The 27,673-nt window shown below is 46.1% G+C and overlaps 1 protein-coding gene across 2 annotated transcripts in view; it reads left to right on the top strand.

Moving 5' to 3' along the window:
- The window catches only part of NALCN (sodium leak channel, non-selective), a 694,063-nt gene that overhangs the window by 566,574 nt on the left and 99,816 nt on the right, over positions 1-27,673 (top strand). For both annotated transcript variants that reach the window (XM_089679951.1, XM_089679950.1), the window contains 5 exons: positions 739-795; positions 8,224-8,344; positions 8,426-8,557; positions 13,356-13,523; positions 14,811-14,915. In XM_089679951.1, coding sequence (XP_089536077.1) covers positions 739-795; positions 8,224-8,344; positions 8,426-8,557; positions 13,356-13,523; positions 14,811-14,915 — 583 coding nt within the window. The remainder of the gene's footprint in view (positions 1-738; positions 796-8,223; positions 8,345-8,425; positions 8,558-13,355; positions 13,524-14,810; positions 14,916-27,673) is intronic.

Genomic DNA, 27,673 nt, shown 5'->3' with positions numbered 1-27,673 from the left:
AATGATGTACGGATTGTCACCTGTGAGGCTAAAACAATGGCATGGTAAAACGCTATAGGACCACACCACCAAAGCTTGCAAGAACACGTGAAGGGAAAATATCTCTCCAATGGGTTATATAGACTTTGCTGACTGACATCTAGCCTCATTTGTGTCTAATTTTGTAAACCAAATGCTTCAGAAATGTCCCTCACTGTATTTTTTGTCATGTACAAATTGAATAAGGTTGAAAGATATCCAAGACTCTCTTTTGACCTATTTTTCTCTGATACAACACTTGTATTGATTCCTTATTACTTAATATATTGCTCATTGCTCTTGTCATGCTACTATGAATGGCCTGCTAATTTTAAAAGAAGAAAATGTTCGTTGTTTATCTTTAATTCTTCAACATTAATATTGCTATTGTTTAAACTGTCGCTTAAAACATGAAGAAATTCCTGCTTAGCCCCATGAGAACTCAGTCATGTCCAAATTCAAATATGGCTACCTGATCCTCAGTATTATGCAATTTATCCATGGTGCACAGCGGAGATCTGGCATCACTCCTGAACTCGCTTCTAAATTAGCCAAAGAAAACATTATTACCCAGGAAATATTGTTCATTTGTCTTTCATCCTCTTTTAGCAATAATAGAAAAATTGCTCAGTGAATTAGTCATAAAGGTTATTTATGGGTTGTATATTTTGGAAAGGATTACATTTTTACTAATTTTGCCACATTTCCTGTTTTATTCAGCTCTAAGACGGATCCTATTACTGGAGCAGTAAAAAATACCAAATACCACCAGCTATAGTAAGTACATTCAGAATAAATTATTATTATTATACAGTATTTATAAAGCGCCAACAGTTCGCTCAGCGCTGTACATTACAAAGGGGGAGAGAACATGTGACAGTACGATAACAATACAATGCAAAACACGAGGAGTTCAAGGGCCCTGCTCTTTCGAGCTTACAATCTAGGATAAATATATATTATTTAATATATATATAAACACACACACCTTAGTATGCACTTATCTAGTACCCATAAGAGTGTGCGCTTGGTTACCTACAACACTTATGTATTCTTTGGAATTCAAAGTATGCACAGAGGTGTCCCTAGGGTAGGTGTCACCCGGTGCGGTAACACTTGGTGACACCCCCTCCGGCGATCCTCGCAGAATGGATCAGATCTGCAGATTGAGCATAATGGATCAGACTCTGATCCATTATGCTCAATCCGCAGATCCGATGCATCCTGTGGGGATCGTCGGCTTTCTTTACAACATACCTTTTCTTGGAGTGGGTCCGAGGATTGTCGGCGTGCAACCTATACGGGGTGACACCGGACCCTCTCCAAGAAAAGGTAAGTTGTAAAGAAAACCGACAATCCCCACAGGATGGATCGGATCCATCCTGCGGGGATCGTCGGCTTGCTTTACAACTTACCTTTTTGTGGAGCAGGTCCGGTGTCACCCCGTGCTGTTGGTGTCACGCGGTGCGGACCGCACCGCCGAACCTGCCTCGGGACGCCACTGACTATACATGATTATATCTGCCACCACCCTGGATTGACACAAAACAGGATTGATCCATGGATTAATACAATTAGGATTATTTATGTAATTTAGCAAAGTGTATGTTCACTTTGCAAAGTGAATTGCTTTAAATAATCAATTGTGCAATAACAAGAATTCTATTGTTTTTTTCCCTTGCACACATTTGGATATTCAAAGTTAATACAGCTTTACCATAATATATGGTAAATATTGCAAAATATTTATTTCGCAAAATGGATGTTAGTGAATAATCACTAACATCCATTTTGCGAAATGAATATTTTTTGTATACAGGATTAATACCATTGCATGCCAAAAGCTGTCTTTACAGCAGACTGATTTAGTGTTCTGTCAGCCTAAACAAGTTTGACCATTCTCCTGTAACATATTTCATTAACAAGGTGTTTTTGTTTTTAAAAGTCTACGAATTGTATTACGTTAAATTTCCAGGCTGTCATCAGTTTCTGAGATACTGCAACTATCACATCTGGCTGGAATGCAGAACTTTTTCATGGTCAAATCAGCTTAGATTACACACATTTCTCATTTCAATATTTCACAAAAAAACAACTGAGCTTTATATGTCCGCCTAATTTATGTTGCAGCCATGCTGCAACTAAACTACCTGTTTAGCTAATGCACAAGTGTACTTAATAAAGTAGCCACTATGTGTTTATATAAGGTTTTTTTACAATTTCATAACCATGGCATTTTTTTGTTTTGTTGTGTTTAGGTGTCATTTTGTTTCTATATATATATATATATATATATATATATTTACTTTGTTGATACAGCAAAATGATTCAAAGGTACACAATGGCAGCTTAACTACTGTGGCAGAGCGGCCCCACTGTGCCAGATCACATACATGATCTGGCATTTCTGTGTAGGGGGTGTGCCCATGCAAGCTGCCCTTTCTGTGCTGTCATTTGCTAGAGCACAAACCGATCAGCAGGTCCTGGCCAATGATTTATGGCCGGGACCTGCTGATTGGTTTAACAATTGACAAACAACACAGAGCTCTGAACAGAGAACAGTGATGTGGCTGTTTTTTTTTTCTCCCTACAAAGCAGGGAGTTAAAACATTCACATCTAGTAGTAAAAGCAGCACATATTTCACACATTACAAATGTTAGCCACACAGTTAACCCTTTGATTGCCCCTAGATTTCAACCCCTTCCCAATGTCATTAGTACAGTGACAGTACATAATTAAAACACTGATCACTGTATTAGTGTCACTGGAGATGTCGGTGTGGCCAGATTTGTAAGTATGACTATACTGTTGAAAGCTGCATGCTGGGTTGCCAAGTGACTAGTGAGTGCTAATCAGATATCAAACTAGTAGCTGGTGTGCTGTCAGAGAAAACATTTTATCAACAACGTCACTATGTATTTTTTGGGTTGGAACCACTGTCATGTTTTATTGCTGTCTATGCATCCACTGCAGTGGTTTCCCAGAACTTCCTGTCCCACAGCTCCACAATATGAGTCAGGAAATCTCTCTAAAGTGAAATTGAATCCTACAGTTGTCAATGGAACAGGTGCCGCTACAGGACAATTCTGGATTTACAGTTACAATTGGAGGGGTCAGAGCTACCCAGTGGGGTTATAGAAGCAAATAAAAACTTGACAGCATTTCTAAACCTCCATTGCTTCACCCAAAACAATGTCTGGCATTATAACTAAAATATGTTTTCTGAGTGTTGCTCATAAAGACATGTTTTATAATGTCAATTGATCATAGAAAGGTAGACCTAATCCTTTTATATTTAATCGTTGTTGGATAAGTAATTAGATGTACTAAAAGAAGCCCTTGGTATAAATAGGGGACAATAATATGAGCAGACCATATCTATTCCTTTCAATAATTTTTTTTCTCCTCTACTTGTGGATTATTGCTCAGTTCCACCTGAATAATACTCATTATCCTTTTATTTTCCTTCATCTTCTTTTGTAGTCTGTTCAGTCCATCACTACAGATCTTCCTTTTCATCCCCTCTTAATAACAAATCCTATAATGGTCTTTTATACAAATGTCTACATCTGTAATCTGCCAGGATTCCATAAAGGGCACAGATTATGTTGCTCTAAAGATGTGTTACTTTGTAGCAGATTTCTCTCCTTATGTGGCCCTAATCCATGTAATGGCCTGAAATTGTCTGGATTCTTTCTGTGTCAGAGGAATTCCTATCAGGCAAGAGCATTTGATGTCACTTGAGAAATATAATTAATGAGTCACACCATAACTGAAAGAACCCTGGCAGGTTTATACTGTGTATTACTCTGATAAGACCACATGGTGGGAATGTGTTCATATGGCGAAAATTGTTCACAAATCTCATGTTATAATCAAGCCAAGATCTAATTACCAACTACCAATTCATTTCTGGCACGAATTTAGTTATCTTTTATTTTACAATCTTCACTATAAAGCTGTTTCAAATGATTTTATGAAATTTGAAAATGTCCTTTGAGTTATTGTATTTGATAGAAAATTGTATTCAGGAGCATACTGTATATATCTCGAGGCTAACCTGCAAGACCTGTCTATACAGTCTTAGGTTTATTAGTACAAAAATCAAATTTCCTCCACCTAATTTTTATGATGTTTAATATCTCCCTAAAACTAATCTAGTTTCAGATGATTTTGCTATTGCTGGGATCATTATTGTTGAACACATATACTTTTTTGTACAATGAGTGTAATGCTGAGACAGGTTTAAGCTGTAAATGCCTTTAAGGATCAAATGAATGCAACAATAACGTGCACACACTATAATGGATACATTTACATACACTTACACATAAATGGGCATTACATTTCAGGTGTATTTGATGGACCTAAAATATAACTAAAGACAAAACTTTTTTATTTTAGTTTTGAATAGGGCAGAGAGGGATTAGAACACCTGCAAGGTTTTTAATGTAGCCTGGGTCGCCATAATGGAGACTCACCCTTTTTATTTGTCATGTTTATCATTATTATCAAAGGTGAAAGTAAAAGACAATCCCCAAAAAAGTAATAGAGGGCAAATCTTCCAATAGTGTCACTAGTTCTGGTGACCCTGGTCAAAACCAGGGCTTCCCTCGCTTTGGAGAGGTTTCCACTCTCTTTCTATTTTGGCTATGGGAGAGGAAGTGAAGGAAAGTCCCCGCAGTGGAACAAAGGTGGCAAAAACACCTGACGGGTTATAACCCTCCTGTCACGATCAGGGGTCAGGCTCAAAGACCAGTTGCTATAGCAGTGGAAAGGCTTACCTGAGACTAGCAGGATAGGTACACAGACAGGTCACCGTGGCGGAGGAGTGGGATCACCCGAGATGCGGAGTCTGAGTACTAACCAGTGTTCAATAGTGGCGATGGATTTGGCTGCGTGTTAGCACCAGGTCGCGGGCCTCAGGATCACCCCACCAGGAGGTGAGCAAGCAGAGGTCCAGTAGCGTATAAACAGGTAAGGATCAAACCGAAGTATGGTCAGTAAACAAGCCAAGGTTGCTAAGGAGCAGTCGTAGGTTTTGATCAGGCAGAAGCGTAGTCGAGAACAAGCCAAGGGTCAATAACGAGTGATAGCAAAATACGGATAACAGCAGAGATGATAAAGAGCACGATACTGGCTGGAGAGCACAATAATCTGGCAAACAGGAAGTGCAGAGACATGACTTATATCAGGAAGTTCATGGGAGGAGCAAAGGGTTCAAGGTTCATGATAAACAAGGTCAAGGTAGGAGCATCCAAATAATTGTCAAGGGAGCTATCCGGAATTCCAGGTGGCTCAGCAAGAAGAAACATTGCCACTCACCGCAGAAGGCCCAGACTCTGACACCTCCCTTATTATATCCAAAATGAAAAACATTTTGCCTATAGTTCTACTTTAAAGTCATTTTCAGTGCTGGGATCTGGACACAGATAGGTTTTACTGCAAGACTAGAAGATTTCTTAATACTCTACTCAGGAGAAGGTAAGTATGGATCTGCAGGGACTAACTATGTGTAAAAGGTTAGGATAAGGATTAGATTAGGGTTAGGACTAGGGAGCAATCTTAAAGCCCAATTGAAGCCACAGTGTTTATTACTGTAATGCAGCATGGCTGGGTATACAGTAATTAATGTGTTCCTTTGTTTAATTACTAAGTACTGCAGCTCCCGTGTAACATGTTCCCACTCCTGCAGCTCTCAGCCCTAATTCCCTATCTCTGTGACAGTGGGCCGGGGATCTTCTCCCCACACCTCCCCACACAGTCACCAATGGAAAAAAGTCAGAAAAAAGAATATATTGGATCGCAGTCCATGGACATTATGGGCACCACATCACAGGGTATATTTTCCTTAAAATACAGTCTTTATTTCTGCATATTCAAAAAACATTAACATTTATTAATATATCACTCAAAGTAGCATCCTGTAACCTTAGGTAGATAGGGATGTGGTTGGGGATTCCAAGCTGTGTGATGGACTGTTAAACATCTTTGTATATTGACTGCTGTGAGCTCTGCCCTTACATACTAGTGTGTGTATTGATGACCCCCATATTATTATGGATGACCAGTGAATGTTTGTTTTACTTTTGATGTACTGTACATTGTGGAAATTATGGGATATTTTTGGTCATGATCAAATTAGAAACACTTGTATCAAGTGACATTTGTACTCATTAGGACAAATTGGCTTCTTTCTCTTTTTCCTCCTCTGTTACCCAATCCTATTTTATCTTGGGATGGCATGCGGTGTTTGGGTCAGTCCATGTGACATATCACCAATGAGATAATCTGCCCCGCCTTCATTTGTGACCACCACGATATCGACATACACAAGGGTGCAGGATGCTGCCTTGAGTTGTATTTTAATCAGTGTTAATGTTTTTTTAAATAAGCAGAAATAAAGATTATATTTTAAAGAAAATGTACTCTGTGATGTGGTGCCCATAACGTCCATGGACGGCAGTCCAATATATTCTTTTTTCTCTTCTGACTAGTTGAATTAGTCAGTTTACCTTAAGGGTTAACGAGCTTCGTCTTTCTACCCAGCATTGTCGCATTCCTTATCCTTTTGTTTAGGAAACAATTTTAAAAAAAACAAAACATGTCTATACTGGGCTCTGCCCATCCATTTATGTCATTCCTTCACAGAGTTCTGTGAATGGGAGAACTACAACTACTGTTAGGCTTTGCGGCTGACTGCTTGTAGTTCTCAATGAACTACCAGGGTGCTGTTGAGCACTCTAGTTAGTTCATTGATACTTCTTGTCATTGTGTAACTGCCTACCTGTACGAGGTATGAGCAGAAAGCTTACACTGACAGTCTGCGGGAGACCTGCATTGAACCCATCATCTGCTGATTGTGGGTGAAATGCTTTGCAGGCTCCTGATAAAAAAAATAATAGTACAAATATTTTTACCTGCAAAAAGATGTGCATTTTTTTAAAAAGTGAACTTATACTTTAAAAAAATGCTAGAGATAGACTATAAGAGGCATATGTCTAAAGCCGTAAATCTGACATTCATCAAACATTCTCTGCAGGTAAATCTTCTAGGTGCATATATTTTAAATGAGGGTGATTAATTGTTTGGTGAAATTCACATTCACTGCTTTATAAATAGACTCTAAGTGTTAGGTTGAGATTGGGGTGAAGTTAAAATAGATGTCTACCCCAAATGTTTTTATTTTTAGATTTGGAGAGTGTATGGAAGGTTTAGAACCTCCAGCAGATTTGATTGCTGTTTGTGCTACCTGGGACAGGGAGTGATAGGAAATGAACACAGAGAGCATTACACTTTTATGTGGAGTAGAGAAGGTTGAACCTCTCTGTATTTTTTTCCCCTGGCCTTCCTGTTCGATTTACTGGTGCCAGATAGGAACTGAGTTGACATATAGCAAATCAACAGTTAAACAAATATTTTTATCAATTAAAGTGGTTCTAAAGCCCTAAAGCCTGAACATTGTTTACAGTACTTTAATGCATTCCCTGCATTAAGGTAAAAATGTTACAGTGTATCCGGCCCTTACCTCAACCCCTCTTCATACTTACCTGAATCCTGTCTCGATCCAGAGCTGTGGCCACCTGCAACTGCCATTGGCTCCTACTGCTGTCAATCAAGTCCTGTAAGCAGAGAGCAGGGGACATGGCTGAGCCACACTGTGTGAGTCAATAGATGCACACAGCTCAGCTCAGGATCGAGCCTGCAGGTGTGCCATGGCATACCTAGAAGAGGAGGAGTCAAAGGTACCAGCAGGGGACCCAATAAGAAGAGATTCTGAGTCACTCCGTGCAATAGCTATCATTTTTCTCCCTTAACCATTATCATATTTGTGCCTAGTTGTGTAATATCTGTTTGTCATTGAAACACATGCTTTTAATAAAGCATTTCTGACCATCTTTAAACCACCAATATCCATAGTAAAAATTTTGGGATTTTTTGGTGTCAGGGTTTCCATTCAACCCTAAGTATGTATATGATGAGGGACAATGGCAATGTAACACAACCTGATCCGTTTACATCAATTATACCCATACCAACACCAATAACTGTAGGCATTTGTAATTGTTCAGTGTAGTATGGAAGAAATGCATAATCTCCATGTAGTGAAATATAATTAACTCTTCTCAAACTGACCTAAAAAAAACGAATGATAATGAAAAGGGGATTGAAATTTATACCAACCAGTGTCTATTTTTTTACAGTGACCTATTGGGATTGGTGACTTACCTTGACTGGGTCATGATCGTTGTTACCATTTGTTCCTGTATATCCATGATGTTTGAATCCCCCTTTAGGAGAGTAATGCACACACCAACTTTGCAGGTAAAACTTTTAATAAATTTACTTTTTTTATTTCCTACACTTAACATCCACTTTTTTAATCCTCATTTTCTTCTGTGTCAGATTGCAGAGTATGTTTTTGTCATATTCATGAGCATTGAACTGAACCTGAAGATTATGGCAGATGGCTTATTTTTTACTCCCACGGCTGTTATAAGGGATTTTGGAGGAGTGATGGACATATTCATATATCTTGTAAGTTAAAATGTTTATGTTATAGGTTGATATTTATATCACTGTACAGTACATACTGTATATCACAAGTATACAATCCCTATATGTTTAATATTTTAATTGAGGATTTACTTGAGTATGGATGAATGAAACAAGAACATTGATCCAGGCTTGTGGAAAATCTAATTTACATTTTGTCAAGCCTACACCTAGAGTTGATGGTCCGACACTATAGCTGGCTATGAGATCTTCACCTATAGCAGCCCCCTTTCCCATAAGGCAAGCAGGCCTACCAGTACTTGGCTACCACATCGGGACAGGCATGAGTTAAGCTCAACAAGCTGGTATCTGAGGTAGGCAGACAGGCAGGATGGTCCAATGGCAGTCTGGGTTAAGGGCAGGCAATGCTCAGAGGGTAATCAGGGTCAAGTCCAAAAGGCAAAGGAGTGTAGTCCAAAGTCCAATCCAAGGTCAATAACAAGGAATGATAATTACTTGGAAACACTGAAAATCATGTGTAAATGGACTTTTGCTCTTAACTATGTTACGTGGATAAAAAATGTAAAATCAAGAACAGCAAAAGAAGTGGCATTTTACTATTCCAAGAATCAAATCAACCAATAATACCCAAGTGCAATCACTCCTATAATTTCACTCGTGAATATATGTATACTTTATGTACTGCTGCACACTTCCCACAAGTTAAATAAATAAAAAATATATATAATCAGTGCCGTGCAGTACTATGCAATAAACAGACCAATCTATGCCCTTTAATTGCTCTTCATAAAGTGCTCTTTGTCTTCACTCAAAACAAAAAACAGCAAAAAAAAAATTATCCACATGTACCAAATAATTTGTCTGTGTGTACCACTTTAAATATAAATGTCCATTTAAAGTGCAATTATAACTTTCCTATTAATTCCTTATCAAGTATTTATCTCCTTAGCGGTAATCCTGAGTGTAGCTCGGGGTAAAATTTCTATACCAAGAGCGGTAACCCCGAACTACACTCGGGCTTACCATGCGGCGCTGCTCTGGGGGTCCCTGCAGCACTTACCTTCTCCAGCGCTCCCGCGATGTGTCCCCTGCAGCGTCCCCGGCCATCTCCTCCGGCCGATGCTGGCATCCGGCTTCTGTGTTCCGGTCCCTGTGACGTCGGGACGTACGGGCGCCGGAACCGGCGGCAAATTTGAAATTTTTAAAAAAATTCATTTTTGCTGTCATAGCTGTTTCAAAGCATTTCACATATATTTTGTCCCTACTGCTTTGTCCTGTGCCCTGCCTGCATTTTGACTGTTCTTTCTGCCTGGAAACTTAGAAAAGTCCAAAAAGCGTCCCTTTACGTCAAAAGCGGTTTTAGAGCAGCGATAGTAAATCAGAACCACTTGCAGAATTGAGTGATAATGATTCGTGGGGAAATTCGGCATCAGACACTGAAAACGATTTTGCGACTTTGCTCAGCGATGTGTGAATTTGCCTCTGTATTTCAAATTTCAGTGTTTTTGGTTTGATTATATTATTGAATTAAATTTATTATTATTATATTATTATTTTTTATGATTATTTATTAAATTATAATTTATGATTTTGTGTTTCAAATTTTATCATATCCGGAATGTTTACTAGACTCTTGTTCGTACAGATTTCAGTGAGTTATTCCTAAAAATTACAGCCTACAATAAAAAACTACATATTTCCATGCAAAAAAATGGTACCGCTTTCAGCACAAAAAATCAGAAAGAATCATACCGCCGAGGAGGTTAAGTGCCTTAAATAAGTTCTGTGCAATATATCTGTGTATATACATTCTTCTCCAATAATACTAGCTATCCATATGCACAGATTAGTTATCCGTATGTACCGACCAACAAAGACATATGTGATCACTCTCTTTGCACCACACTATCTTATAAGTGGAGATTTCAGAATTTAATACTTATGTATACACAATTATCCATTGCACCACACTATCCTATATGATAAGTAGAGATTTCAGAATATAATGTCCATGTGTACACAGTTATCCATATGTCCAAGGTATATTCCTTTATTATGTTTATAGTGTTCAATATGTGTGAAGTTTAATCATTCTTCTTGTTTGAAAATTTAAATTCTTATCACTGGTGTTTTGTGAGTATCTTTCATACAAAGTGCACATCCCCGTCACAACAAAGTTTATGCTCTCGCCTTAAGAGTAGACTCAACATATATTAGGTCATATGCGCCTTCCTCTTTAACTGGGGTTCTTGTATATCCCACCACTCCATCCACCAGATGATTTACAACCCAAATCCATCCGCCATAACGCTTGAAACAAGCAAGCTCAGAAAAAGAAAGACTATATAGTCCTCTCTGCTTCCAATTTGATATTTTGTTCACATCAGTGCACTGAAGATAACCAGCAAATTGATATGTAAACCTTGATAAGAAATTAATAGGAAAGTTATAATTGCACTTAAAGGGGCTTTTATATTTAAAGCTGTAAACATGGACAAATTATTTGGAACATGTAGATCTTTTTTTTTATTTGTTTTTTGCTTTGAGTGATTACACAGAGTAGTAAAGAGCAATTAAGGGGTTGGTCTGTTTATTGCATAGTACTAAGCGGCACTGATTATAGTTATTTTTGATTTTGCCAGTCCAGACATTGGTTCCTTCAATCTATGCTCAATTGCAGAGTACAGGCCTTTGCACTTTTGACACTTTTGAGTATGTCAGCTTCTTAAACTGCTGCTGTGTAGTGCACCTCCTCCTGACAACCCTTGCTTTGCTACATGTAATAATATAGGGGTTTGCAGAAGGAATCACTGCACATGGCAAGGGATGCAAGCATTTGACATTCACAGAAGTGTTTAATATGACGAATCTTGAGATGCCTATAGCTCTTCACCGGTTCCCGCCCAGCTTATAGCAATTTGATGTTGAGGTGAAACGAGCCTCGTATGCAGCCATGCTGCAGGCGCAATCTGTCACCGGCTGTGTCCACCGGACACAGCCAATGGCTGATCAGTGTACCGTCCCGCTGCTGGTACCATGTGATTGCTGTGACCAATAACAGCGGAGCACATGACAATTGTAAACAATGATTGGCTTCGATTCGTGCCATTCATTGTTACAATTGTGTTGTTAGCTGCAATTGGTCACAGTGATCATATGGTACAGAAAGGGCCAATCACAGCCCATCTGTACCATGTGATTAGCTGTGGCCAATCACAGCTAATCACAACAAAACAAACTGATTCGATTTCACTCAGTAAAATACTTGCTTATAGCAGTGAAATTCACTGCTATAAGCAATCATAACGTGTAAACAAAATCCTGATCACTTCCCCAGAGTAGTACAACATTACCATGGTAACATTATATTACTCTGGTCAAAGTGTGTTAAAAAAAATTATTTATTATACTGTTACCAGTCAGTGTCCCAGATCACCGCCACGCCAGTTATATGATGACGCTGTACTGCACTGGTTACAGTATGTATTTTTAAAATTTCCTCATTCTCCAAAGGTTATGACAAAAAATGACAACTTGCCAAAAACTCACCATGTCTCTTATTAAATACCTTGGAACATATGTTTTCCAAATGGGGTTATTTGGGGGTTATTTGTACTGTCCTGACATAGGCAGTCAGTACATCAGGAATGATCAATTTTCAGATATATACCATAGTTTGTGAACTCTATAACTTTCCTACAGACTAGATCATAAACACTTATTTGGGTTATTTCCATTAAATGTAACCTATGTTTATAAATTATAATGTACAGCGCTGAGCAAACTATTGGCGCTATATAAATACTGTATAATAATAATAATAAAAAATTTTCTTCATATGTTTAGTTTGAATTTCCCAACTTTGAAACTGATTTACTGTTATTTATTGAATAGAATTTAGGTGTCCTTTTATGAAACTGAGATCAGCGGCGATCCTGAGGATCGTTGCTGATCTCCGATCATTAGTGGTTTAGGAAACAGAGATGATCAGCGGAGAACATGTTCTTCGCTGATCATCTCAGCACACAGATGGCCAGTGTATGAAGGAGCGATGTCAGCCCTTCATTGGTGATCTGTGTGAAAATTCTCCCTCCAGATTCTCCAGCCCAGAGGTGGAGAATCGGGGGAACCGCAAACAAAGCAGCGGTAATTTACCACTGCTTAGTAAACTGTGTTTGACTGATCTCTTACTGTAATCTCGCAAGATTACAGTAACAGCAGCCATTTTCTAGTGTTCAAAGCGTTTGTAGATCGCTTCTCTCCGCGTTATTATAAGCGATGTACACCGCTTCATAAAAAGGCATTCAGAGAACTGTCTCCTCTGAGAATGCCAGAGAACTGAGCAGCAGTCATTTACCACTGCATGATAAAAGGACACCTTAATGTAATTCAGGATATAGTATACGTATTACCACATCTATCAATGTCTTTGTTAAACTTTATCTCATTGTAAAGATTTAGCTGTAATACCGTTAGTCTTAACATTCCTCTACGGTTTTACCAGTTCTTATTTTTTACATTGTAGAAGCCAGCGTGTCTTTTATATTTATTGGCCATTAAAGAAAGTTACATTTGCCTCAAAATTCTGCAGTAGCTTTCATCTTTTTATTACTTGACATTGTGAATTATGCAGCATTCAATTCATAAGTACAAGGGTAAACCACAAGTGCAAAACAGGAAGTTCGCAATATGTTTTTTCATATGGCTTTTAGTCTCCATACTGGAAAACAGACATTTGAAAATAGAAAACTAAACCATCAGACAAGGCTTAACATTGTTTTGTGTGTTTATTACTCATTATATATTTTTAAATGTTAAGGTCAGCTTGATCTTTCTTTGTTGGATGCCATACAATGTTCCCGCAAAGTCTGGAACACAGCTTTTAATGGTACTGCGATGTCTGAGACCTCTCCGCATATTCAAGCTGGTCCCCCAGATGAGGAAAGTTGTACGTGAGCTCTTTAGCGGTTTCAAGGAAATATTTTTGGTATGTAAAAACAATTTGCCACAAGGTTGTTTATAAAATGGAACTACTGTTACATCAGGCGTTTTATGTAAACAGTCACAGTGCTTTTGCGTAACTGAATGATAGGTCTATAGCAATCCACTTAGAAGCCCATGATGATTATATGATGTTAATGTATATACTGTTATGAAACAGTTATTGATCTCAGGTTGCAAAATCAATCAATATCTAAACATTATAAACAATATATACAATACCCACAACAAGAAAAATGCTTTCCTTTCAAGTTAAAAAGTCAAAAAGTGAGTGTGACAGAAATTGGGCATGACTCAATCATAAACTGGATGCTCTAAACTTAGTTGAAAAAGTGAAAAAGAGAAAGGATGAGTGAAAACATAAGCGAGAGAAAGAGAGTAAAAAAAAGACAGAGCGTGGAAAAAAAAGGGGGAGAAAAAAAAAGAGAAGCGACAGAGAGAGGGGGAGTAAAAGAGACGGGACAAAAAAAGAGAGTGAGAGAGCAAAAAGGAGAGAGGGGAAAGAGAGCAAGAGGGGAAAGAGTGAGAGAGCCAGTTAAAAAAAATTGAGCGAGGGTGAGTGAAAAAGAGAGAAAGGGTAAGTAAAAAGAAGAGGGGGGGCTTGAAAAAGAGAGAATGTGAATGAAAAAGAGAAGGGGTGCAAAAAAGTAAGACAGAGAGGGGAAGACCATGAGACAGGGGGAAGAAAGCTGTTCAGCTCCAATACAGTATATAAAAATTGTAGCTCTAAAGTGGAGTTCCAGCCATTTTTGTGTTTATTAAAAGTCAGCAGCTACAAAAATTGGAGCTGCTGACTTTTAATTAACACACTTTCCTGTCCCAGGGTCCAGCGATGTACTCACCCGCGTCGTCCCTTCTCTCCTCCATGGCGTTGGCATCTCAACTGTGGGCACCAGGCTGTGACAGCTTGTGGCTTCACAGCCTGGTGCCCACTGAGCAATCCGCTCTTGATTGGTCCGGCAGTCTTCTGGAACCTGTGAAAGTTCCCAGGAGACTGCAGGAGGAAGGAGGGGGCCGAACTTCCATCTCACCTTGCCGCGGCGAACTGATTCGGAAGTGGGAGCAGGTACCTATCAGAAGAGGTATCTGCTCCTCCCCAAAAGGTGCCAAATATGGCAGCGGAGGGGGGGGGAGAGGCAAATAAACGGAGCTTACGCTTTTGAGTGGAACTCTGCTTTAAGATTATAATTCATTATGTATAAAATCAGTTTAGTGTCTGCAGTTTTGTCAAGTTTTATCTTCTTTAATAAAACTGTTTTTATTACATTTGCAGGTGTCTATTCTATTACTTACACTGATGTTGGTATTTGCCAGCTTTGGTGTCCAGCTATTTGCAGGGAAGCTTGCAAAGTGCAATGATCCAACTATTGATACCCGGGTGAGTATTATAGAAGAGTGTTAGAGGATTTCCACACACACAGGAAGATACAATGATATAGGTAGTAACACTGTAATTCACCCTTTTCCAGTGCATTTCCCTAAATTCATGCACCTGTCACCAGTTTCTACTCACCAGTAACAATTCCTACCACTGTTCAAATCTTATAGTATTCATATCACTACAAAGATCTTTTTGATCAAATTCATCTAGGAGATTGATAGGTCAGAGGAGAAACTCTTAAATGCCACTGATTACTGGTAGATAACATTTCTCGAATAGCTCAAAAATATTGTTTTTGGCTAGCTATTACAGTACCCATAGGTACTGGGATTTCATGCAACATCCAACCCTCGCCTGTCCAAATTTATCTTATGCAGAAACATGAATATTCTTAGTAATTATAACTGTTCAGTAGAGATGAGCGAAGAAATGAAAAATTCGATTCGACTGATTCGGCGAATTCGTGGACAATATTCGATTCGAGTCGAATAAATTCGCTGTGAATTTAACTTAAAAAAGGGTGTTTCTAGGCTTCAGAGAGACTTAATATTAGTGCAGAACACTGTACCTTTAATTTAAATGCCCTTGGAGTCTGCTGGGGAAGAGAAATAATACTGTCAGTCAGTATGACATGCAGATGAGTGCCGTCGATCTTAGAATCACCGCACACTTCACTCATTTGGGCAGTCACGGGGCCAAAACCAGAGTGTGGAGCCACAGTGTGGCGGTGGAGGCAGCAGCAATGGGAGGCCATACAGCACCCTATGACAAAAATGGAAACCACCAGCAGTGTGAGGAGACCTGAAAGTGGCACATGGCAGAGTGTGGCGATAGAGACAGCAGCAATGGGAGGCCGTACAGGGACCCATGACACACTCTGGACCTGGCAGCAGCATGAGGAGGCGGTACAGGGGCCCATGACAGATTACGGGCCTGGCAGCAGCATGAGGAGTCGGTACAGGGGCCCATGGCAGATTACGGGCCTGGCAGCAGCAATGGGAGGCCGTACAGGGACCCATGACACACTCTGGACCTGGCAGCAGCATGGGGAGGCGGTACAGGGGCCCATGACAGATTACGGGCCTGGCAGCAGCATGAGGAGTCGGTACGGGGGCCCATGACACACTCTGGACCTGGCAGCAGCATGAGGAGGCGGTACAGGGGCGCATGACAGATTACGAGCCTGGCAGCAGCAACTTGGACAGGAGGACGTTCAGCTTCTGCACCGTCGGGTGCGTGCTCGCAAACTGTTGTCTCTTGGAAACGGATTCCAAGAAAGACTGCTGACGGAATCCGTGAAGAGGAGTAGCAGGAGAAGGAGCATCTGAACGAGCGGAATATGCCAACAAGCGACAACAGTGGCCCATGACAGATTACGGGCCTGGCAGCAGCATGAGGAGTCGGTACGGGGGCCCATGGCAGATTACGGGCCTGGCAGCAGCTATGGGAGGCCCGTAATCTGCCAGCACCCTATGACAAAAAATGGAACCCACCAGCAGTGTGAGGAGACCTGAAAGTGGCACATGGCAGAGTGTGGCGATGGAGACAGCAGCAATGGGAGGCCGTACAGGGACCCATGAGAGACTCTGGACCTGGCAGCAGCATGAGGAGGCGGTATAGGGGCCCATGGCAGATTAGGGGCCTGGCAGCAGCTATGGGAGGCCCGTAATCTGCCAGCACCCTATGACAAAAAATGGAACACACCAGCAGTGTGAGGAGACCTGAAAGTGGCACATGGCAGAGTGTGGCGATGGAGGCAGCAGCAATGGGAGGCCGTACAGGGACCCATGAGAGACTCTGGACTTGGCAGCAGCATGAGGAGGCGGTATAGGGGCCCATGGCAGATTAGGGGCCTGGCAGCAGCTATGGGAGGCCCGTAATCTGCCAGCACCCTATGACAAAAAATGGAACACACCAGCAGTGTGAGGAGACCTGAAAGTGGCACATGTTTGGGGCATGATTCATGGCGGATTTAGTCAGTTGTGTCAGGAACTGGTGGTTTGAAATCCAGACTAATCCACGCCTGATTCATTTTCACAAACGTCAGTCTCTCCACACTTTGGGTGGACAGTCGTGTCCTCCGCGGAGTTGCAATACCTCCTGCCGCACTAAACACGCGCTCCGATGCCACGCTACTGGCCGGGCATGACAGCCTTTCAAGGGCAAATTCAGCTAGTTGGGGCCAAAGGTCAAGTTTCGTTGCCCAGTAGTCAAGGGGATTGTCTACCTCGGTTGGCAGGGTGCTGTCCAAGTAGGCCTAAGCCTGTTGTTTGAGGTCCTGCTCCAGGTCCACCTGATGCTGCTGCTGCTGCTGCGGCTGGTTAGTAGTTTCCTCACTGCGCTGGTGAAGAAAGCTACTCATCATCGACTGCAGACTGAGGCAGCCGCTGCTGGTGGAGCTGCCACTGCTCCTACCACCCCACCCCTCCCCTGCTGCCATGGCAGCGGAACACGAGCGCACAGGGCCCACAGTGTCTGAGGATGGACGTTGGCGCAGACAGGCAGAGACCAGCTGACTACATAGGTGTTTTTTATAGTACGTTATTTTGGCCTCCCTCTCAGCAGGTGTGAAAAAGGCCACCATTTTTGAACGGTAGCGAGGGTCCAACAAGGTGGACAGCCAAAAGTCATCCCTCTGTCTGATGGTTATTATTCGGCTGTCGCTACGCAAGCAACCGAGCATGCTATGGGCCATTTGTGCCAAGGAATGCGAGGGACTCCCTGCCTCCATCTCCACAGCATACTGCCACGGTGCGTCTAGGTCCTCTGTCTCCTCTTCCTCCTCCTCTACCAGATGCTCCTGCTCCTCCACTCCTGTCCGCTGAGTGGAAAAACCACCCATTTCACTCAATAATTCCTGAGCACCAATGTCCTCCTCTACCTCCTCCTCTTCTTCCAGTCCTGCCCCCACAGGGGCCATGTGGCGTTGAGATCTGTGCGCCACGTCTACCGCACCCTGACCAGCCATTGTTAACAGCATTTGTTCCAGGACGTGCAACAGAGGAATGACGTCGTTCATCCCATAGTCCTGCCGACTCACGAATAGCGTGGCCTCCTCAAAGGGCCTGAGCAAGCGCAGGTGTCACGCATGAGCTGCCAATGGCTGACATCTAAGTTACACAGGGAGTACCTTTATCTGCTTTTAACATCAGGAAATCTGTGATGGCCTTTTGCTGTTCGTAAAGGCGGTCTAACATATGTAGGGTTGAATTCCACCTTGTTGCAACGTCACAGCATGAGGAGTCGGTATAGGGGCCCATGGCAGATTAGGGGCCTGGCAGCAGTTATGGGAGGCCCATAATCTGCCAGCACCCTATGACAAAAAATGGAACACACCAGCAGTGTGAGGAGACCTGAAAGTGGCACATGGCAGAGTGTGGCGATGGAGACAGCAGCAATGGGAGGCCGTACAGGGACCCATGAGAGACTCTGGACCTGGCAGCAGCATGAGGAGGCGGTATATAGGGGCCTACGGCAGATTAGGGGCCTGGCAGCAGCTATAGGAGGCCCGTAATCTGCCAGCACCCTATGTCAAAAAATTCAACACACCAGCAGTGTGAAGAGACCTGAAAGTGGCACATGGCATGAGAGACTCTGGACCTGGCAGCAGCAGGAGGAGGCGGTATAGGGGCCCATGGCTGATTAGGGGCCTGGCAGCAGCTATGTGAGGCCCGTTATCTTGCAGCACCCTATGTCAAAAAATTTAACACACCAGCAGTGTGAAGAGACCTGAAAGTGGCACATGGCAGCAGAGTGTGGCGATGGAGACAGCAGCAATGGGAGGCCGTACAGGGACCATGACAGACTCTGGACTTGGCAGCAGCATGAGGAGGCGGTATATAGGGGCCCATGGCAGATTAGGGGCCTGGCAGCAGCTATGTGAGGCCCGTTATCTTGCAGCACCCTATGTCAAAAAATTTTACACACCAGCAGTGTGAAGAGACCTGAAAGTGGCACATGGCAGCAGAGTGTGGCGATGGAGACAGCAGCAATGGGAGGCCGTACAGGGACCCATGAGAGACTCTGGACCTGGCAGCAGCAGGAGGAGGTGGTATATAGGGGCCCATGGCAGATTAGGGGCCTGGCAGCAGCTATGTGAGGCCCGTAATCTGCCTGCACCCTATGTCAAAAAATTTAACACACCAGCAGTGTGAAGAGACCTGAAAGTGGCACATGGCAGCAGAGTGTGGCGATGGAGACAGCAGCAATGGGAGGCCGTACAGGGACCATGACAGACTCTGGACTTGGCAGCAGCATGAGGAGGCGGTATATAGGGGCCCATGGCAGATTAGGGGCCTGGCAGCAGCTATGTGAGGCCCGTTATCTTGCAGCACCCTATGTCAAAAAATTTAACACACCAGCAGTGTGAAGAGACCTGAAAGTGGCACATGGCAGCAGAGTGTGGCGATGGAGACAGCAGCAATGGGAGGCCGTACAGGGACCCATGAGAGACTCTGGACCTGGCAGCAGCAGGAGGAGGTGGTATATAGGGGCCCATGGCAGATTAGGGGCCTGGCAGCAGCTATGTGAGGCCCGTAATCTGCCTGCACCCTATGTCAAAAAATTTAACACACCAGCAGTGTGAAGAGACCTGAAAGTGGCACATGGCATGAGAGACTCTGGACCTGGCAGCAGCAGGAGGAGGCGGTATAGGGGCCCATGGCTGATTAGGGGCCTGGCAGCAGCTATGTGAGGCCCGTTATCTTGCAGCACCCTATGTCAAAAAATTTAACACACCAGCAGTGTGAAGAGACCTGAAAGTGGCACATGGCAGCAGAGTGTGGCGATGGAGACAGCAGCAATGGGAGGCCGTACAGGGACCATGACAGACTCTGGACTTGGCAGCAGCATGAGGAGGCGGTATATAGGGGCCCATGGCAGATTAGGGGCCTGGCAGCAGCTATGTGAGGCCCGTTATCTTGCAGCACCCTATGTCAAAAAATTTAACACACCAGCAGTGTGAAGAGACCTGAAAGTGGCACATGGCAGCAGAGTGTGGCGATGGAGACAGCAGCAATGGGAGGCCGTACAGGGACCCATGAGAGACTCTGGACCTGGCAGCAGCAGGAGGAGGTGGTATATAGGGGCCCATGGCAGATTAGGGGCCTGGCAGCAGCTATGTGAGGCCCGTAATCTGCCTGCACCCTATGTCAAAAAATTTAACACACCAGCAGTGTGAAGAGACCTGAAAGTGGCACATGGCAGCAGAGTGTGGCGATGGAGACAGCAGCAATGGGAGGCCGTACAGGGACCATGACAGACTCTGGACTTGGCAGCAGCATGAGGAGGCGGTATATAGGGGCCCATGGCAGATTAGGGGCCTGGCAGCAGCTATGTGAGGCCCGTAATCTGCCTGCACCCTATGTCAAAAAATTTAACACACCAGCAGTGTGAAGAGACCTGAAAGTGGCACATGGCAGCAGAGTGTGGCGATGGAGACAGCAGCAATGGGAGGCCGTACAGGGACCATGACAGACTCTGGACTTGGCAGCAGCATGAGGAGGCGGTATATAGGGGCCCATGGCAGATTAGGGGCCTGGCAGCAGCTATGTGAGGCCCGTAATCTGCCTGCACCCTATGTCAAAAAATTTAACACACCAGCAGTGTGAAGAGACCTGAAAGTGGCACATGGCAGCAGAGTGTGGCGATGGAGACAGCAGCAATGGGAGGCCGTACAGGGACCATGACAGACTCTGGACTTGGCAGCAGCATGAGGAGGCGGTATATAGGGGCCCATGGCAGATTAGGGGCCTGGCAGCAGCTATGTGAGGCCCGTTATCTTGCAGCACCCTATGTCAAAAAATTTAACACACCAGCAGTGTGAAGAGACCTGAAAGTGGCACATGGCAGCAGAGTGTGGCGATGGAGACAGCAGCAATGGGAGGCCGTACAGGGACCCATGAGAGACTCTAGACTTGGCAGCAGCATGAGGAGGCGGTATATAGGGGCCCATGGCAGATTAGGGGCCTGGCAGCAGCTATGTGAGGCCCGTAATCTGCCTGCACCCTATGTCAAAAAATTTAACACACCAGCAGTGTGAAGAGACCTGAAAGTGGCACATGGCAGCAGAGTGTGGCGATGGAGACAGCAGCAATGGGAGGCCGTACAGGGACCATGACAGACTCTGGACTTGGCAGCAGCATGAGGAGGCGGTATATAGGGGCCCATGGCAGATTAGGGGCCTGGCAGCAGCTATGTGAGGCCCGTTATCTTGCAGCACCCTATGTCAAAAAATTTAACACACCAGCAGTGTGAAGAGACCTGAAAGTGGCACATGGCAGCAGAGTGTGGCGATGGAGACAGCAGCAATGGGAGGCCGTACAGGGACCCATGAGAGACTCTAGACTTGGCAGCAGCATGAGGAGGCGGTATATAGGGGCCCATGGCAGATTAGGGGCCTGGCAGCAGCTATGTGAGGCCCGTAATCTGCCTGCACCCTATGTCAAAAAATTTAACACACCAGCAGTGTGAAGAGACCTGAAAGTGGCACATGGCAGCAGAGTGTGGCGATGGAGACAGCAGCAATGGGAGGCCGTACAGGGACCATGACAGACTCTGGACTTGGCAGCAGCATGAGGAGGCGGTATATAGGGGCCCATGGCAGATTAGGGGCCTGGCAGCAGCTATGTGAGGCCCGTTATCTTGCAGCACCCTATGTCAAAAAATTTAACACACCAGCAGTGTGAAGAGACCTGAAAGTGGCACATGGCAGCAGAGTGTGGCGATGGAGACAGCAGCAATGGGAGGCCGTACAGGGACCCATGAGAGACTCTGGACCTGGCAGCAGCAGGAGGAGGTGGTATATAGGGGCCCATGGCAGATTAGGGGCCTGGCAGCAGCTATGTGAGGCCCGTAATCTGCCTGCACCCTATGTCAAAAAATTTAACACACCAGCAGTGTGAAGAGACCTGAAAGTGGCACATGGCAGCAGAGTGTGGCGATGGAGACAGCAGCAATGGGAGGCCGTACAGGGACCATGACAGACTCTGGACTTGGCAGCAGCATGAGGAGGCGGTATATAGGGGCCCATGGCAGATTAGGGGCCTGGCAGCAGCTATGTGAGGCCCGTAATCTGCCTGCACCCTATGTCAAAAAATTTAACACACCAGCAGTGTGAAGAGACCTGAAAGTGGCACATGGCAGCAGAGTGTGGCGATGGAGACAGCAGCAATGGGAGGCCGTACAGGGACCATGACAGACTCTGGACTTGGCAGCAGCATGAGGAGGCGGTATATAGGGGCCCATGGCAGATTAGGGGCCTGGCAGCAGCTATGTGAGGCCCGTAATCTGCCTGCACCCTATGTCAAAAAATTTAACACACCAGCAGTGTGAAGAGACCTGAAAGTGGCACATGGCAGCAGAGTGTGGCGATGGAGACAGCAGCAATGGGAGGCCGTACAGGGACCATGACAGACTCTGGACTTGGCAGCAGCATGAGGAGGCGGTATATAGGGGCCCATGGCAGATTAGGGGCCTGGCAGCAGCTATGTGAGGCCCGTTATCTTGCAGCACCCTATGTCAAAAAATTTAACACACCAGCAGTGTGAAGAGACCTGAAAGTGGCACATGGCAGCAGAGTGTGGCGATGGAGACAGCAGCAATGGGAGGCCGTACAGGGACCCATGAGAGACTCTAGACTTGGCAGCAGCATGAGGAGGCGGTATATAGGGGCCCATGGCAGATTAGGGGCCTGGCAGCAGCTATGTGAGGCCCGTAATCTGCCTGCACCCTATGTCAAAAAATTTAACACACCAGCAGTGTGAAGAGACCTGAAAGTGGCACATGGCAGCAGAGTGTGGCGATGGAGACAGCAGCAATGGGAGGCCGTACAGGGACCATGACAGACTCTGGACTTGGCAGCAGCATGAGGAGGCGGTATATAGGGGCCCATGGCAGATTAGGGGCCTGGCAGCAGCTATGTGAGGCCCGTTATCTTGCAGCACCCTATGTCAAAAAATTTAACACACCAGCAGTGTGAAGAGACCTGAAAGTGGCACATGGCAGCAGAGTGTGGCGATGGAGACAGCAGCAATGGGAGGCCGTACAGGGACCCATGAGAGACTCTGGACCTGGCAGCAGCAGGAGGAGGTGGTATATAGGGGCCCATGGCAGATTAGGGGCCTGGCAGCAGCTATGTGAGGCCCGTAATCTGCCTGCACCCTATGTCAAAAAATTTAACACACCAGCAGTGTGAAGAGACCTGAAAGTGGCACATGGCAGCAGAGTGTGGCGATGGAGACAGCAGCAATGGGAGGCCGTACAGGGACCATGACAGACTCTGGACTTGGCAGCAGCATGAGGAGGCGGTATATAGGGGCCCATGGCAGATTAGGGGCCTGGCAGCAGCTATGTGAGGCCCGTAATCTGCCTGCACCCTATGTCAAAAAATTTAACACACCAGCAGTGTGAAGAGACCTGAAAGTGGCACATGGCAGCAGAGTGTGGCGATGGAGACAGCAGCAATGGGAGGCCGTACAGGGACCATGACAGACTCTGGACTTGGCAGCAGCATGAGGAGGCGGTATATAGGGGCCCATGGCAGATTAGGGGCCTGGCAGCAGCTATGTGAGGCCCGTAATCTGCCTGCACCCTATGACAAAAAATTTAACACACCAGCAGTGTGAAGAGACCTGAAAGTGGCACATGGCAGCAGAGTGTGGCGATGGAGACAGCAGCAATGGGAGGCCGTACAGGGACCCATGAGAGACTCTGGACCTGGCAGCAGCAGGAGGAGGTGGTATATAGGGGCCCATGGCAGATTAGGGGCCTGGCAGCAGCTATGTGAGGCCCGTAATCTGCCTGCACCCTATGTCAAAAAATTTAACACACCAGCAGTGTGAAGAGACCTGAAAGTGGCACATGGCAGCAGAGTGTGGCGATGGAGACAGCAGCAATGGGAGGCCGTACAGGGACCCATGACAGACTCTGAACTTGGCAGCAGCATGAGGAGGCGGTATATAGGGGCCCATGGCAGATTAGGGGCCTGGCAGCAGCTATAGGAGGCCCGTAATCTGCCAGCACCCTATGTCAAAAAATTTAACACACCAGCAGTGTGAAGAGACCTGAAAGTGGCACATGGCAGCAGAGTGTGGCGATGGAGACAGCAGCAATGGGAGGCCGTACAGGGACCCATGAGAGACTCTAGACTTGGCAGCAGCATGAGGAGGCGGTATATAGGGGCCCATGGCAGATTAGGGGCCTGGCAGCAGCTATGTGAGGCCCGTAATCTGCCTGCACCCTATGTCAAAAAATTAAACACACCAGCAGTGTGAAGAGACCTGAAAGTGGCACATGGCATGAGAGACTCTGGACCTGGCAGCAGCAGGAGGAGGCGGTATAGGGGCCCATGGCTGATTAGGGGCCTGGCAGCAGCTATGTGAGGCCCGTTATCTTGCAGCACCCTATGTCAAAAAATTTAACACACCAGCAGTGTGAAGAGACCTGAAAGTGGCACATGGCAGCAGAGTGTGGCGATGGAGACAGCAGCAATGGGAGGCCGTACAGGGACCATGACAGACTCTGGACTTGGCAGCAGCATGAGGAGGCGGTATATAGGGGCCCATGGCAGATTAGGGGCCTGGCAGCAGCTATGTGAGGCCCGTTATCTTGCAGCACCCTATGTCAAAAAATTTTACACACCAGCAGTGTGAAGAGACCTGAAAGTGGCACATGGCAGCAGAGTGTGGCGATGGAGACAGCAGCAATGGGAGGCCGTACAGGGACCCATGAGAGACTCTGGACCTGGCAGCAGCAGGAGGAGGTGGTATATAGGGGCCCATGGCAGATTAGGGGCCTGGCAGCAGCTATGTGAGGCCCGTAATCTGCCTGCACCCTATGTCAAAAAATTTAACACACCAGCAGTGTGAAGAGACCTGAAAGTGGCACATGGCAGCAGAGTGTGGCGATGGAGACAGCAGCAATGGGAGGCCGTACAGGGACCATGACAGACTCTGGACTTGGCAGCAGCATGAGGAGGCGGTATATAGGGGCCCATGGCAGATTAGGGGCCTGGCAGCAGCTATGTGAGGCCCGTTATCTTGCAGCACCCTATGTCAAAAAATTTAACACACCAGCAGTGTGAAGAGACCTGAAAGTGGCACATGGCAGCAGAGTGTGGCGATGGAGACAGCAGCAATGGGAGGCCGTACAGGGACCCATGAGAGACTCTGGACCTGGCAGCAGCAGGAGGAGGTGGTATATAGGGGCCCATGGCAGATTAGGGGCCTGGCAGCAGCTATGTGAGGCCCGTAATCTGCCTGCACCCTATGTCAAAAAATTTAACACACCAGCAGTGTGAAGAGACCTGAAAGTGGCACATGGCAGCAGAGTGTGGCGATGGAGACAGCAGCAATGGGAGGCCGTACAGGGACCATGACAGACTCTGGACTTGGCAGCAGCATGAGGAGGCGGTATATAGGGGCCCATGGCAGATTAGGGGCCTGGCAGCAGCTATGTGAGGCCCGTTATCTTGCAGCACCCTATGTCAAAAAATTTAACACACCAGCAGTGTGAAGAGACCTGAAAGTGGCACATGGCAGCAGAGTGTGGCGATGGAGACAGCAGCAATGGGAGGCCGTACAGGGACCCATGAGAGACTCTGGACCTGGCAGCAGCAGGAGGAGGCGGTATATAGGGGCCCATGGCAGATTAGGGGCCTGGCAGCAGCTATGTGAGGCCCGTAATCTGCCTGCACCCTATGTCAAAAAATTTAACACACCAGCAGTGTGAAGAGACCTGAAAGTGGCACATGGCAGCAGAGTGTGGCGATGGAGACAGCAGCAATGGGAGGCCGTACAGGGACCATGACAGACTCTGGACTTGGCAGCAGCATGAGGAGGCGGTATATAGGGGCCCATGGCAGATTAGGGGCCTGGCAGCAGCTATGTGAGGCCCGTTATCTTGCAGCACCCTATGTCAAAAAATTTAACACACCAGCAGTGTGAAGAGACCTGAAAGTGGCACATGGCAGCAGAGTGTGGCGATGGAGACAGCAGCAATGGGAGGCCGTACAGGGACCCATGAGAGACTCTGGACCTGGCAGCAGCAGGAGGAGGCGGTATATAGGGGCCCATGGCAGATTAGGGGCCTGGCAGCAGCTATGTGAGGCCCGTAATCTGCCTGCACCCTATGTCAAAAAATTTAACACACCAGCAGTGTGAAGAGACCTGAAAGTGGCACATGGCAGCAGAGTGTGGCGATGGAGACAGCAGCAATGGGAGGCCGTACAGGGACCCATGAGAGACTCTAGACTTGGCAGCAGCATGAGGAGGCGGTATATAGGGGCCCATGGCAGATTAGGGGCCTGGCAGCAGCTATGTGAGGCCCGTAATCTGCCTGCACCCTATGTCAAAAAATTTAACACACCAGCAGTGTGAAGAGACCTGAAAGTGGCACATGGCAGCAGAGTGTGGCGATGGAGACAGCAGCAATGGGAGGCCGTACAGGGACCCATGAGAGACTCTAGACTTGGCAGCAGCATGAGGAGGCGGTATATAGGGGCCCATGGCAGATTAGGGGCCTGGCAGCAGCTATGTGAGGCCCGTAATCTGCCTGCACCCTATGTCAAAAAATTTAACACACCAGCAGTGTGAAGAGACCTGAAAGTGGCACATGGCAGCAGAGTGTGGCGATGGAGACAGCAGCAATGGGAGGCCGTACAGGGACCATGACAGACTCTGGACTTGGCAGCAGCATGAGGAGGCGGTATATAGGGGCCCATGGCAGATTAGGGGCCTGGCAGCAGCTATGTGAGGCCCGTTATCTTGCAGCACCCTATGTCAAAAAATTTAACACACCAGCAGTGTGAAGAGACCTGAAAGTGGCACATGGCAGCAGAGTGTGGCGATGGAGACAGCAGCAATGGGAGGCCGTACAGGGACCCATGAGAGACTCTGGACCTGGCAGCAGCAGGAGGAGGTGGTATATAGGGGCCCATGGCAGATTAGGGGCCTGGCAGCAGCTATGTGAGGCCCGTAATCTGCCTGCACCCTATGTCAAAAAATTTAACACACCAGCAGTGTGAAGAGACCTGAAAGTGGCACATGGCAGCAGAGTGTGGCGATGGAGACAGCAGCAATGGGAGGCCGTACAGGGACCATGACAGACTCTGGACTTGGCAGCAGCATGAGGAGGCGGTATATAGGGGCCCATGGCAGATTAGGGGCCTGGCAGCAGCTATGTGAGGCCCGTTATCTTGCAGCACCCTATGTCAAAAAATTTAACACACCAGCAGTGTGAAGAGACCTGAAAGTGGCACATGGCAGCAGAGTGTGGCGATGGAGACAGCAGCAATGGGAGGCCGTACAGGGACCCATGAGAGACTCTGGACCTGGCAGCAGCAGGAGGAGGTGGTATATAGGGGCCCATGGCAGATTAGGGGCCTGGCAGCAGCTATGTGAGGCCCGTAATCTGCCTGCACCCTATGTCAAAAAATTTAACACACCAGCAGTGTGAAGAGACCTGAAAGTGGCACATGGCAGCAGAGTGTGGCGATGGAGACAGCAGCAATGGGAGGCCGTACAGGGACCATGACAGACTCTGGACTTGGCAGCAGCATGAGGAGGCGGTATATAGGGGCCCATGGCAGATTAGGGGCCTGGCAGCAGCTATGTGAGGCCCGTTATCTTGCAGCACCCTATGTCAAAAAATTTAACACACCAGCAGTGTGAAGAGACCTGAAAGTGGCACATGGCAGCAGAGTGTGGCGATGGAGACAGCAGCAATGGGAGGCCGTACAGGGACCCATGAGAGACTCT

This window comes from Staurois parvus, unplaced genomic scaffold (genome assembly GCF_062004578.1).
Source record: "Staurois parvus isolate SC_StPar_1 unplaced genomic scaffold, SC_StPar_1.0 ptg000233l, whole genome shotgun sequence".
Classification (NCBI taxonomy): domain Eukaryota; kingdom Metazoa; phylum Chordata; class Amphibia; order Anura; family Ranidae; genus Staurois; species Staurois parvus.
This window is presented reverse-complemented; position numbering and strand designations above follow the sequence as displayed.